Genomic DNA, 14,774 nt, shown 5'->3' with positions numbered 1-14,774 from the left:
AACGTGGGGCCCATTAACTATTTCTGTATTACTTTCTACTATACTAAGTGTGGATTGCATCGACTTATTATAATCGTCATCATCATCATCCTAGCGGTTTATCCCGGTCGCATCCGAAACCTCATAGCTCCGGAGTCCAGAGTCCGCTGAATCGACTTACTATAATCGTAACTGGAGGTTTTGACCATCAATAACCAGCCGTTACGGCTTCACCAGCGAACGCCGAGCTCATGATCTACCAAAGTATAAGATATGCTCTGCTATAGGTATGATTTCAGAGGGGCCCCACGTTTTTATTTTAGTCTAATATGCCTAAAAGCTATTCTGCCTAGTACTAAAATATTTCTGAACTAGAAGGTCAAAATACCTACTTGTTATAGTGCGGGCTGCTTAGTTTACCTACCAAGCAAACCCTGGTGTTAGTGTTCTCTCATGAACTGCCTTTCGGCCGCTGACATGGTTCATGTTATGACAACCACTACCATCAGAGACATTAATGACCAAGATCACCTACGTAGGTTGATAGGTAAGTAACTATTTATTTATTTTGTAGTTTTCAGTGCACATAAAATAAAACCGTTTAACTTAAAAGTTTTTTTACCGATTTTTATTTTCTTGTTTTTAGTATTTAGTGAAATTGTTTACCGAATATTCCTCATTTTATTTAATTCATTCAGTGCATCATTATTACATGGTTTCTTACCTGATAATTTAGTACAATCTAATTCCTCAATACATAGCCCTTCCAGAGACTTGACTCGACTTAGAACCACGTATGCTTGTCCTTCCTCAAGTGTGTTCGAGTGTCTGAGTGTCTAGTGTCTGAGTGTCTGAGTATCGAGTGTCGAGTGTCGAGTGCCGAGTGTCAAGTGTCGAGTGTCGAGTGTCGAGTGTCGAGTGTCGAGTGTCGAGTGTCGAGTGTCGAGTGTCGAGTGTCGAGTGTCTAGTGTCAGAGTGTCTAACGTCTGGGTGTCTGAGTGTCAAGTATCTGAGAGTCTAGTGTCTGAGTGTCTTGTATCCGAGTGTCTAGTGTCTGAGTGTCTAGTGTCTGGGTGTCTGAGTGTCTAGTGTCTAAGTGTCGAGTGTCGAGTGTCGAGTGTGTCGAGTGTCGAGTGTCGAGTGTCGAGTGTCGAGTGTCGAGTATCGACTGTCAAGTGTCGAGTGTCGAGTTTCGAGTGTCTAGTGTCTGAGTGTCTTGTATCCGAGTGTCGGAGTGTCTAGTGTCTAGTGTTTAGCATCTGAGTGTCGAGTGTCGAGTGTCGAGTGTCTAGTGTCTGAGTGTCGAGTGTCTGAGTGTCTAGTGTCTAGTGTCTAGTGTTTAGTGTCTGAGTGTCAAGTGTCGAGTGTCGAGTGTCGAGTGTCGAGTGTCGAGTGTCGAGTGTCGAGTGTCGAGTGTCGAGTGACGTCGAGTGTCGAGTGTCTGAGTGTCTAGTGTCTGGTGTTTAGTGTCTGAGTGTCGAGTGTCGAGTATCAGTGTCTAGTATCTGGGTGTCTGAGTGTCAAGTGTCTGAGAGTCTAGTGTCTGAGTGTCTTGTATCCGAGTGTCTAGTGTCTGGGTGTCTGAGTGTCTAGTGTTTAGTATCTGAGTGTCGAGTGTCGAGTGTCTAGTGTCTGAGTGTCGAGTGTCTGAGTGTCTAGTGTCTAGTGTCTAGTGTTTAGTGTCTGAGTGTCGAGTGTCGAGTGTCGAGTGTCGAGTGTCGAGTGTCGAGTGTCGAGTGTCGAGTGTCGAGTGTCTAGTGTCGAGTGTCTAGTGTCTAGTGTCTGAGTGTCGAGTGTCTAGTGTCAGTGTCTAGTGTCTGGGTGTCTGAGTGTCAAGTGTCTGAGAGTCTAGTGTCTGAGTGTCTTGTATCCGAGTGTCTAGTGTCTGAGTGTCTAGTGTCTGGGTGTCTGAGTGTCTAGTGTCTAAGTGTCGAGTGTCGAGTGTCGAGTGTCTAGTGTCTGAGTGTCGAGTGTCGAGTGTCGAGTGTCGAGTGTCGAGTGTCGAGTGTCAAGTGTCGAGTGTCGAGTGTCGAGTATCGAGTGTCGAGTGTCTAGTGTCAGAGTGTCTAGTGTCTGGGTGTCTGAGTGTCAAGTGTCTGAGAGTCTAGTGTCTGAGTGTCTTGTATCCGAGGGTCTAGTGTCTGAGTGTCTAGTGTCTGGGTGTCTGAGTGTATAGTGTCTGGTGTTTAGTGTCTGAGTGTCGAGTGTCGAGTGTCGAGTGTCGAGTGTCGAGTGTCTAGTGTCTGAGTGTCTAGTGTCCGAGTGTCTAGTGTCTGAGTGTCTTGTATCCGAGTGTCTAGTGTCTGAGTGTCTAGTGTCTGGGTGTCTGAGTGTCTAGTGTCTAGTGTCTAGTGTCTAGTGTTTAGTGTCTGAGTGTCGAGTGTCGAGTGTCGAGTGTCGAGTGTTTAGTGTCGAGTGTCTAGTGTCTAGTGTCTGAGTGTCGAGTGTCTGAGTGTATAGTGTCTGGTGTTTAGTGTCTGAGTGTCGAGTGTCGAGTGTCTAGTGTCTGAGTGTTTAGTGTCTGAGTGTCGAGTGTCGAGTGTCGAGTGTCGAGTGTCGAGTGTCGAGTGTCGAGTGTCGAGTGTCGAGTGTTTAGTGTCGAGTGTCTAGTGTCTAGTGCCTGAGTGTCGAGTGTCTGAGTGTATAGTGTCTGGTGTTTAGTGTCTGAGTGTCGAGTGTCGAGTGTCTAGTGTCTGAGTGTCTTGTATCCGAGTGTCTAGTGTCTGAGTGTCTAGTGTCTGGGTGTCTGAGTGTCTAGTGTCTAGTGTTAAGTATCTGAGTGTCGAGTGTCGAGTGTCGAGTGTCGAGTGTCGAGTGTCGAGTGTCGAGTGTCGAGTGTCGAGTGTCGAGTGTCTAGTGTCGAGTGTCTAGTGTCTAGTGTCTGAGTGTCGAGTGTCTGAGTGTCTAGTGTCTGGTGTTTAGTGTCTGAGTGTCGAGTGTCGAGTGTCGAGTGTCTAGTGTCTGAGTGTCTAGTGTCCGAGTGTCTAGTGTCTGAGTGTCTTGTATCCGAGTGTCTAGTGTCTGTGTGTCTAGGGTCTGGGTGTCTGAGTGTCTAGTGTCTGAGGGTCTAGCGTCTGAGTGTCTAGTGTCCGAGTGTCTAGTGTCTGGGTGTCTCAGTGTAGTCCTATTATTTGATACCCATATTGTGGTGGTTGTGGAAAAATATGTACCTAGTCCGCCATATTGGAACGGCGTCCATCTTGAATTTAAAATTTTGACATAATCATCGTGTTTTACTAGTGTAGCCCTTTCATTTGATACCCATATTGCGGGGGTTAAGGAAAAATATGTAATCCGTCATTTTGTATCGGCGGCCATCTTAGATTTATAATGTTATTGATTTTATTATATTGTATTGTCATCTAAATTAAATGTGTGTACCAAATTTCAGATCAATCTGACAACGGGAAGGTGCTTAAATTCCAATTTCTAATTTTGACCCAAATAAATAAATACCGTACAGGTCGAGCTAAATAAAACCGTTTAAAAACCGCGCGAAGCAGGGTCGTACTATAAAAATAAAAGCGGCCAGTACGAACATGGAATATTCTGTCCACGTGGTCTTTAGCGGCGGTGTTGTGGACCGGAGGGGCAGCAGCTCTACCCAGCAACTCGTATATGGCCTGGACCACCGACAGCATCTCCGCGCGCGAGATTCTCCCATCCCCGTCCACGTCGTACAGCGCGAACACCCAGGACAATTTCTCCTGGACAGATCCTCGAGCCACTCGCGACAGGATCTCCAGGAACTCCTGGGAAAAATAAACTTTTTGAGTTTCCATCTGTCATTACAAGGTAACTTTGTTAGGTGGAGCACGTCAATAAAAGAAGAGCTCGAAACAATCACTGATTTATTATAATGAAGATTCATACAAGTTACCTTGAATATCTTATATGTATAACTACCTACATAGTTGTCAATAATAATCTGACATCTTCCTTTTTACAAAACAAAAAAAAAACTAACAAAAAATTATATTAAACAAAAACATGCATATATAAATTACTACAATTAAAATATAAATTAAATTTCTAAATGAATTAACATAATTGTTTTACTAATGTTATAATAAATATTTTTATCAATTATCCATAACAAAAATAGTAGTAAGTAGGTACTATTACTATGTAGGAGTAACTTAAGACTCGTTTTCATAACCCCACCTGTCCGGCGGTCTCACCACCCTTCCACAGCGAGTTCGACGAATGTCTGAAGAATATGTATCGCTACTTACATTATTAGTATTATCACAATACTGACAGTTATCATCATATTCAAAGTTGTAATCCTGTGGCGGGTCATGTCGTTGAGAGGAGTCCCTAATAATGTGTCGCCTATTCCTTACCACTTTATTGCCATTTGATAAAAGAATTTCATAAGATCTGTCTCTCAATATGCCTGTTACTATTCCAGATGTCCAGCGCTTTGGAAATTTATTGTAAACTTTTACTTTTTGTCCTATTGATAACGATTCTAAATGTTTTTTATTTCTATCATAATAATACTTATGTAATGCCTGTCTTTCTACTAATTTATTTCTAACATTTGTGTGTACTTTGGATTTTAATAATTTATTCGATGTCGGAATTATGCTTTTTAATTTTCTACTTTGTAATAACTCTGCTGGAGAAGGCAAGCTGTCTGTCAATGGAGTATTTAAGTATTCTAATATCGCTAAACGATAATCAATTTGGTCCTCATTCGTTTTTATCATGATGTTTTTTATAGTCTGTACCATGCGTTCGACTTGTCCATTCGATTGAGGATAATACGGGGATGATGTTGTGTGTATAAATCCCCAATCAAGAGCAAATTGTCTAAATAAACTAGATGAGAATTGTGGACCACAATCTGACATAACTATATTTGGAATTCCTTGACGATAAAATATATTTTTTAATGCATTAATTACACTCTCAGACATGGTTGAATGTAATTTAACGACTTCACAAAATTTACTAAAGTAATCCACTAACAATAAATAATCCTCACCTTTCAATTGAAACAAATCTACTCCTACTTTTTCCCATGCTCGATCGGGTATACTGTGAGGTATTAGTTCCTGTTTTTGATTACTTTTCCTATGAGACAGACATGTGTTACAGTTTGTTATTAGATTATGCAAATCATTATTCATTCCCGGCCAGAATACTATTTCCCTAGCTCTTAATTTACACTTTTCTAAACCCAAATGACCTATATGTATTTTATTTAAAATTTCCTTTCTGTATTCCTTCGGTACCACTATCCTGTCATTTTTGAATACCAACCCAAGTGTATATGACAAGTCATTTCTATAATTCCAGTAGGGTTTTATTATCTCAGGTACATCCGAATTATCATTTGGCCAGCCTTGCATGATATATTTCTTTAATTGAACTAATTCACTATCCGACTGAGTGCGTTTTTGAATCGCAGTCAATTGTAAATCGGGTATATATTCAGAAACCGCTAGGACTTTATCGCATAAAACCATACATATCTCATCATTGAAGTTGTCACAGTCACTCAGCGATGACTCATCTATCCTATTGTCTTCGTACGCACGCGACAGCGCGTCTGCGACATAAAGATGTTTACCGGGTTTGTAAACTAGTCTAAACGTAAAACGCTGCAATCTCAATAACATTCTTTGTAATCGCGCTGGAGAATCTACGATTGGTTTTTTAATGATACTTATTAGCGGTTTGTGATCAGTCTCAATAGTAACGTCTGATCGTCCATATATATATTCATAGAACCTTTCACATGCAAACACACACGCATACAATTCTTTTTCTATCTGAGCATATCTTTGTTCAGTTGTAGTGAGCGCTTTAGACGCGTAACATACGGGCAACTCTTTCTGCATAAGACAAGCACCTAACCCGCTGCTACTCGCATCCACCGATATGACTATTGGTTCTTTGATGCTATAATATTGAAGAACAGGTGGGCATGATAAAACGTTTTTTAATTCTAAAAAACAACGCTCCTGATTCTCATCCCAGTGCCAATCCACGTTTTTTTTTAGAATATCTCTCAAAAATATGGTTTTGTCTGACAAATGTGGTACAAATTTTCCTACATAAGTCACTAGTCCCAAAAAACGTTCTATATCTTTTTTATTTTTCGGAATTGGCATGTTTTGTATTGCGGAAATGTGAGAATCATCTGCACATAATCCATTTTTTGTGATCCGATGACCAAGATATTTTAGTTCTTGTAACCCAAATTTACATTTTTGCATATTCAACTTCAAATTAATCTTTCTACACCTATTTAAAACTTTTCTTAATACTTTATCATGTTCTTTTTTCGTTTTAGCATAAATTAACAAATCGTCGATGTACATACATACACCTTCTATATCATCAAAGTTTTCATACATCTTTCTATGAAATACCTCCGAGGCCGAGCATATTCCGAACGGCATTCTTAGAAATTTATATCGACCAAACGGCGTATTAAAAGTACAATATTTATTTGTTTCATCTAATTCTACCTGCCAAAATCCCATTGAGGCATCCAAAGTACTAAAATAGCAGGCACCTGATAATTGAGATAATATCTCATCTATAGTGGGTAGTCTAAAATATTCTCTTTTAATACATTCATTTAACTCTTTTGGATCTAAACAAATACGCAAGTCACCATTTCCTTTTCTAACTATCGTGATACTATTTACCCAATCAGTTGGTCCCTCAACCTTCGCTATAATACCCTGAGACTCCATTTCTAACAATTTCTTTCTTACGTCATCTTTTATAGCAAACGGCAATTTACGTGGCGCATGAACTACTGGAATAGAATTTTCTTTTAATCTTATTGTATATTTCCCAGGAAGACAGCCTATTCCACTAAATACATCCTCATATTCTCTTACTATATCAAGGTTTACCTGTTTGGACTCCTCCACCGACATGACCCGACGAATCAGATTCAACTGCTGACAGGCATGACGACTTAACACGGGTTGGTTTGGAACATCTACAATAATAAATTCCATTAAATACATCTTATTTTTATAATCCACTTTTAAATATATTTTTCCATGAACTATTAATTTTTCACCTCTATATCCACTTAATTGGGAATCACAAGTTAATAAATCACTTTTTCTGATGCCTAATTTCGATATATATTTCAAAGGAATAATGCTTACATCAGCTCCAGAATCTAATTTAAATTTAATATTATTATTATTTATATTTAATGATACTATCCAATCATTATTATTGCAAAATATGCAATTAATTACCTGTTCTTCCGATTCTTGTACACTATATATTTTACACATTCGCGCAAAGTGATTCATCTTTGAACATCGTAGACACTTCTTGCCAAACGCCGGGCAAGCTTTATATCCATGTAGGGAACCACATCTGCTACAATGTGGTGTCTCGGGTACGATGCGTCGCGCCGAGGCTTCCCTTGTCATGCCGATAGCACGTCGACATTGCGCGGGTCGCGCACGCCCTCCTTGATAGCAATTACATGAAGCGGTGTCATCGGAACGGCCATTCGCCGACGAAGCCGACGCCCTGGTTTCACCTGCGCCCCAGGAACTGCTTGCTCGGTTAATAGATAACCGCTTGCTGTTCTTGATTGTCCATATATCCTGTTGTTCCTTATTCCCTTCATCAGTATATCGGACTTCATCCACTCGACTAGCCTCTCGCTTAATGTTTTCCGCGTAGACCTTCGACACAACCGCCGCATGACATATGTCCATGGCTTTATTTAAATTTAAATCTTCTTCTCGCAGTAAACGTTCTCTGATTGCCGCGCTCAATACGCCACATACTAGACGGTCCTTGATAAGATCTTCATATAGTATTCCAAACTCACAATTCTGTGCTAATTTTCGCAATTCATATATATATTGCTCAATAGTCTCGTTTTCCTGTTGATTTCTGATGAAAATCTATGTCGCTCAACCGTTACATTCTTTTTTCGTTTAAATTTTTTATCTAAAATTTTCAAAATACCTTCTAACGTATTTTCAGCTGATGCCAATTCGCCTAAAATTTCACGACACTGATCCCCAATTATGTGTAATAATATATTAGTTTGAACTATGGGGGCTTTCTTGTTCAGTTCACATGCGTTAAAATATATCAAAAATCCTTTCTTCCATTGTTCCCACTTTTCACTCAATCTTCCTGATGTTATGTCCATCGCGTTTTCATCGAAGTGAAACGGTGACGGTGGCGATAATACAGTCTCCATTTTGATTTTATGCACTTTTAATTATTTGTAAGTTTACTCGTTTACTCATATGTTTTTTTTTTTTTAAACTTATATAAATCCTACCGACTGCGCCATGTCAACTTTGATAGGTGGAGCACGTCAATAAAAGAAGAGCTCGAAACAATCACTGATTTATTATAATGAAGATTCATACAAGTTACCTTGAATATCTTATATGTATAACTACCTACATAGTTGTCAATAATAATCTGACAGGGAGGTATAGTTTTTAAGCAACCTATAACAGCAAACAAGCTGACGGCCCACCTGATGGAAAGTGGTAACCGTCGCCTATAGACATGAGCAGCACCTTGGACATAACAGAGTATACTGTTTCGCCCATGATACCCCCCATGCGTTGCCATTCCTGAGGACTCAGGTGTTATTCCTCTGTACCCTGTAAAATCACTACCATATTCCACCCTTCAACTGAAACACAGCCATGCGAAACTGCTTAATGCTAGCAACACGAATGGGACAGAGGTACCCAAGCAAACGACTCTTGTTTTGAAGTTCGATGCTCCATCTATATGATCTAAGTTTGCACCGTATATACAATACGCTTTACATTACAAATCCTATAGATACATTCCCCTTTCGTGTTCTCAAGGTTTTTTTTTTTGCTGGGAGAAAATGGTATGGTAACCCCGCCTGCGCTAACGGGATACGCTGGCGGAGCACCAGTGAAGGGTGATAGATGAGAATGAAAACAGGCCAGTTAGCCCATCATGATGAATTCATCAGGAATTAACCATGATAGTTTCCAGGGGGAACCGGATTTTACGACCCGGTTCGGTATATTGCTGGCAATGGGATTCTCAGTCTCCATTACTAACAATACCTTTCCTCCCTGTTCTCAAGGTTGACTGGAAGAAATCCCTTCATGGGATAAATCCGTCTGTGTAAATTTTTATTATAATAAATAACAATATAAATTAATAAATTAAATTCAATTGAATCGATTGACTCTATTTAATTAATTAAACTACCGATAATTTATTAATTAAATAAATAAACAACATAAATTAATATTAATTAATTCGCTTATTTTATAGCTAAATTAATACGCTATATATATATATATATATATATATATATATATATATATATATATATATATATATAGTATAAAATCTGTTCGTATTCATATCCGTACTGTACACGATCCACAGTTAAACGACTTCCAAGACTACACTCCAGTTCTTAAACCGCGGGAAGTTGGCGCGTAAAAACAGGATTCAATTATGAATCTCCCCTTTAATAGCATTGTAACAATAATTCCTTTGCTTATCTTATTATAATAAAAACATAAAACTGGCAGTCTGTACATTGTGTATTGAAATTTTATTTACATTTTGTTCTTAAAAAAAAAAACAGCGACATACTTAATATTGATGAGTAACCACACCGAATTACTTAGTGGGTTTTATTAAAAAAAAAAATATTTATAATCAATATTTTATTTAAATTAGGAATTATTATTCTTATTTTAAAACGAATAGAACGCACTGAGATCTTTTACATTTTACAATTTACAAGTAGATTTGAAATATTTGGATTTGGAACGTCAAATTTTGTGTCAACAAATATCTAGTTACGGTTTTTTTTTTTTACGAAATAAAATGCACCGAACGTCGAAGCTGCATTCTAAATTCAAATATTTTCAATGTAATATCGTCACCTCTATGGCAAATTTATGAATCTGCACTTTTTCCAAATTTGACATTTCTTTAAAAACCTACATTTTACGCCATACTACTTACTGTGGCTTATTCTCAAATTTCTATCTCTAACGGTTAAAGAAATCGAGTAGCTCGAATCACCATATTTTTGTGATATACCCAAAGTAAACTTACTTAGCATATTTTTATAGTATTTTCTATAATAAACACTTTAATTTGAAAATTTCAATGATTATTTTATCAATTTTTCAATCCTAATTTAGTTATTTTACATGAATGATTGCTATAACGTTGTTATTTAAACTGAAGTTCTCTCCAAAACACGTGATTTATACCTTGGTATATTTACGAAAGTGGCACTTTCGTTAGTTTGCCAGAAAATAAAATAAATAATTTTCTTTGGCAACTTACGAAACTGCCACTTACGTAGATTTGCTATTGTATAACTCAATACCTAGGAACTCTCATGTATGAAGGTGCAAAGTAACGAATTTGCATTTATTTCTGATACTTGTAATATAGTTATAATTAATTAAGCGCATTCAATAAAAAACAGGATTTTAAAACTAAAATGTTAGCATGATCTTTTACAGTAGTCTTCTGTCACAAGTTATTTGCATTCTAATGTTTCAAAACGTTCCCCTGTAAAATGTAACTTTTTCAGTTTCGATAGTTTACCATAGAGGTGACGATATGTTTACGATATAAAATTGAACGTGTCGATTCGTTTTAATCATTTTAAAATAAGAACACTGATTTCACTGATAAGAAAATTGATTATCAATCAATATTAAGTTTCAAATGACATCAAAAAGAAAGAATTAATTTAATTCAATTCAATTCGGTTGTATTTTGTATTTTTTGTGTTCGTTACCTCATAACTCCGTTAATTGTAAACATACATACATATCTGTCACGCCTGTCTCCCATTAGGGTAGGCAGAAACAATGGAACGCCAAATGCTTCGATTCAAACAAACCTCTTTCGCTTCTTCCACATTCATCAATCTTTTCATACACGCTCGCCGGTTACGGGTACTTTTAATTTGGCCCATCTTCAGCACGTCGTCAATTGTAAACCGATTTGCAAATTTTTTTTATCTAAAAGAATATACATACAAATCGGTCCTATAGATATTATGTAAACGAACAAAAATTTTACATACACATTTTCAATACACTAGCCTGCTATGAATTGAGAGAAATAGCAACTGACGGTGTATCTTTCGTCCTCTTTTTACTAATTATATTTGCATAAGAAGAAAGAAGGCAACCATATGATTTACAGTTTTTATTTTATCATTCCTTCTATGTAATTCCTTGTTCTTAGGTTACAAGTAATTAGATAAAAAAAAATCCAGACCAAGTCGATTTTTAAAATTTGAATTAAGAACTATTTCTTCTGATATTATATAAATATAATTTTCTCAAACATGCTTGGAAATGTGAGCATTATTTTGACAATCTTCTTAGAGATAAATCAAAATTGCCGTACTGGCCAAGATACATGCGGGCAGCCGCCGGCAAAAGTTGTATGAAAATCCATATCTGTCGTGTTTTGCGGCCAGATAAATTACTATGTAAGCTCATATCTGTCCTGTAATTTAAAAATGGAATGACCTTTAACTTCGAAACATGGCTACCGAGGAGGTAACTAATACAAGGTTTTATTTAAATTTCGAACTGGCTTGCAAATAGAAAGCTGTTTATTGAAAAAAAAAACAAGGGAACATTATGGTGCGTGAAAAATTATTATTGTTCGTTATTCGTCATTGAATTTAAAAAGTAAAATTGTGTTTTTGATTTCCGCGCATTGTTTGAGAAAAGTACTATACAAGCCTCGGCCATAACTAGGCATTGATGGACTCACGTATGTGTGCCTCGGCTACGCCTCGGCCCACATTTGCACGTTCGTCCATCAATGCCTCAGTTGCTGGCCGCTGCAGTAATGTACTATTATTATTATTGTCTCGTCGCGGACACAATGGAATTTATTTTAGAATAAACTCTGATAATACTTGATAAGTGCGTTTAATTTAACATAAATATTAACAGTAATGTTCTAGCCGGCGTCACAACTGTCCAAGTGAAAATAAGATGGCACAGTACTAGAAACAGGGGGGAAAGGGATTGTTACTAATGTAGACTAAAAATCGCATTGCTAGCAATACACCCAACCAGGTCGACCTCCACGCGGTTCCCCCTGGAAACTATCATGGTTAATTCCTGATGAATTCATCATGATAGGCTAACTGGCCTGTTTTCATTCTCATCTATCACCCTTCACTGGTGCTCCGCCAACGTATCCCGTTAGCGCAGGCGGGGTTACCATACCATTGTCACCCATCAAAAAAAAAAATTACAAGAAACACAACGGTGGACGGTAGAACAATAATGAAAAAAGAAACGCCTGCTCGAACAGGCCGAGCGCGTAAATTGCAAAATTGTTATTAAAAATTATAATATTGTATAAATTATATATATATATATATATATATATATATATATATATATATATATATATATATATATATATATATATATATATATATATATTAACTGAAACGCCGGCTGTTTTCAATAATTTTAAAACGAAAACATACTATCTATGGAATTAAAGTAATCACTCAAGATAAGCATCAGTATGAATCACTATTTGGTCTGAGTCAGTGGTAGCTCGACATGCGAGTTTAATTCGTACCGTAACCTTGCTTGTACGAGTATGTCAAAACAATTTCCCCCATTGAAATGCCATTAATCCGTTCTAGCTCCCAAACAACCACGTCAGTTGTTTTTGTTAAGTGTTAGCCTGAGGTGGGAGCAACTGTCAGACACCACCATCCACTCCGCATGTGAGGCGCGTGTGCAGCGGTGTAGCGTGCGATTCCTCGCATCTCAAACCTTGCTCTCATCTCGAAGCAAAATATCGCTCGCTCGGCGGCTCGTGTCTCAATACACTTGTATATTAGGCCACACGTATATCGAGGTAGCACTGTATATATTTTTATAGCATTAGTAATTAATATTTTCTTTGGGGGAAGTGAAAAATTATACGATACCCAACGATATACAACTTAGAATGACAAACAAGCTGACGGCCCACCTGATGGACAATGTAACCGTCGCCTATAGACATGAGCAGTACCGTGGACATAACAGAGTATACTGTTTCGCCCATGATACCCCCTATGCGTTGCCATTCCTAAGGACTAAGATGCTCTTTCTCTGTACCCTGTAAATTCACGCCATATCCCACCCTTTAAACCGAAACACAGCCATGCAAACACAACTGCTTCATGGTTGAAACACGAATGGGACAGAGGTACCCAAGCTAACATGTTTTGTACAAAGTCTCCCTCTGGTAAACATCTATATACTTACCCATATTTCTTGTAAATAAATATTCATTCGTTCATTAGTTAGGAACTAGATGGCGCTGCGTGATACGTACACTTTTTTTTATTTTACGCGGCAAAATGTGTTCAAAGACAACGTATGTATGGTACGTGACTCACCTCAAAATTAATTTTCCCGTGCTGCTTGTGTTTGATTGTGTTGAACACGAGGTGTGCGTACTGGGAGGCGTCTGGAAACATCGTACATACACTTTCATACATATTAACTTACATAGGATCATTGTCCAGATGGCCTGAACCATTTTAGAAAGAAAGAAACCTGATTTTACAGAAATATGCGACTACACCCACACAGGGGACAAAAAACAATATTAAGAATTATAACAACGAAACTACACGCAAAATATTTATCTATTACTCATAATAAATCTGTAGAGAGGTCAATTCTGTACATGAAATATATTTCCAAAATAACTATCAGCGGGTGATTAGTGATCGATACTGATGCCAAAAATGCAATCAGTAAATTTTTTGTCTGTCTCTCTGTATGTTCGTTATAGAAACAAAAACTACTCGACGGATTTTAACGAAACTTGGTACAATTATTCTTCATACTCGTGGGCAGGTTATAGTATACTTTTCATCACGCTATGATCAATAGGAGCAGAGCAGTGAAGGGAAATGCTGGGAAAACGGGAGAAGTTACTCCATTTTTAAGCTTCCGCCGCGTGTGCAACCTTAATGGCCACTTTTTAAAATGTAAAAATGTCCACCCGTGCGACGTCGAAACGGGCCGCTAGTATATAAATAAAGAATATAAAATAAAAAGAACAATTCATATTATAACAGTTTTATCCAAAATGTGCGTGTGCGTGCGTCGTAAAACCTGCAAAATGAGGTGCGTGCTCAGCATTATGCTGTAGTGTCAGGGACACTGCAGCGCTGATTTTCAGCACGAGCCTCGCCAACCCATTTGTACTCTCCGATATGTCTCTGTGAAGATTCGTCTAATTCTGGGATGTTCCTCTAATTCGGGGATTCTCATTCCCCGGGGGGAAGGGGAGGGGGCGATTTTTAGTAATGCGGACTATCAGTCCCATTGCTAGCAATATACCCAGTCAGGTTGACCTCCACGTGGTCCCCGCTGGAAACCATCGTGCCGAATCTCAGGTGTATTCACGATGGGCTAACTGACCTGCCTTTCCATTCTCACCTATCATCCCTCACTGGTGCCCCACCAGTGTATACCGATAGCGCAGGCGGGGTTACCATTTCATTATCATGCATTAAAAAAAGACCCATTTAATTATACTGTTTTCCAACGAAAAGAAAGTATTTTTTTTTTTACAACACGAGGGGAACGAGCATGCGGCTCACCTGATGGTAAGTGACTACCGCCGCCCATGATCATCCAAAACACCAGCGGCATTGCAGGTGTGCTGCCGGCCTTTTAAAAAGGAATATGCTCTTTTCTTGAAGGTTATGATGTCGTATCGTCCAAAAATGAACTTGAGTTTTAAAAACA

The 14,774-nt window shown here is 38.2% G+C and overlaps 1 protein-coding gene across 1 annotated transcript in view; it reads right to left on the bottom strand.

The window, feature by feature from the left end:
- The window catches only part of LOC128200120 (Kv channel-interacting protein 1-like), a 129,781-nt gene that overhangs the window by 4,601 nt on the left and 110,406 nt on the right, over nt 1-14,774 (bottom strand). The window contains exons 6-7 of the mRNA XM_052892412.1: nt 13,409-13,479; nt 3,519-3,731 (exon numbers count right to left, since the gene is read on the bottom strand). Of these exons, the coding sequence (XP_052748372.1) occupies nt 3,519-3,731; nt 13,409-13,479 (284 nt within the window). The remainder of the gene's footprint in view (nt 1-3,518; nt 3,732-13,408; nt 13,480-14,774) is intronic.

This window comes from Galleria mellonella, unplaced genomic scaffold (assembly GCF_026898425.1).
Source record: "Galleria mellonella isolate WM207_F2 unplaced genomic scaffold, CSIRO_AGI_GalMel_v1 utg158, whole genome shotgun sequence".
Taxonomy (NCBI): domain Eukaryota; kingdom Metazoa; phylum Arthropoda; class Insecta; order Lepidoptera; family Pyralidae; genus Galleria; species Galleria mellonella.
This window is presented reverse-complemented; position numbering and strand designations above follow the sequence as displayed.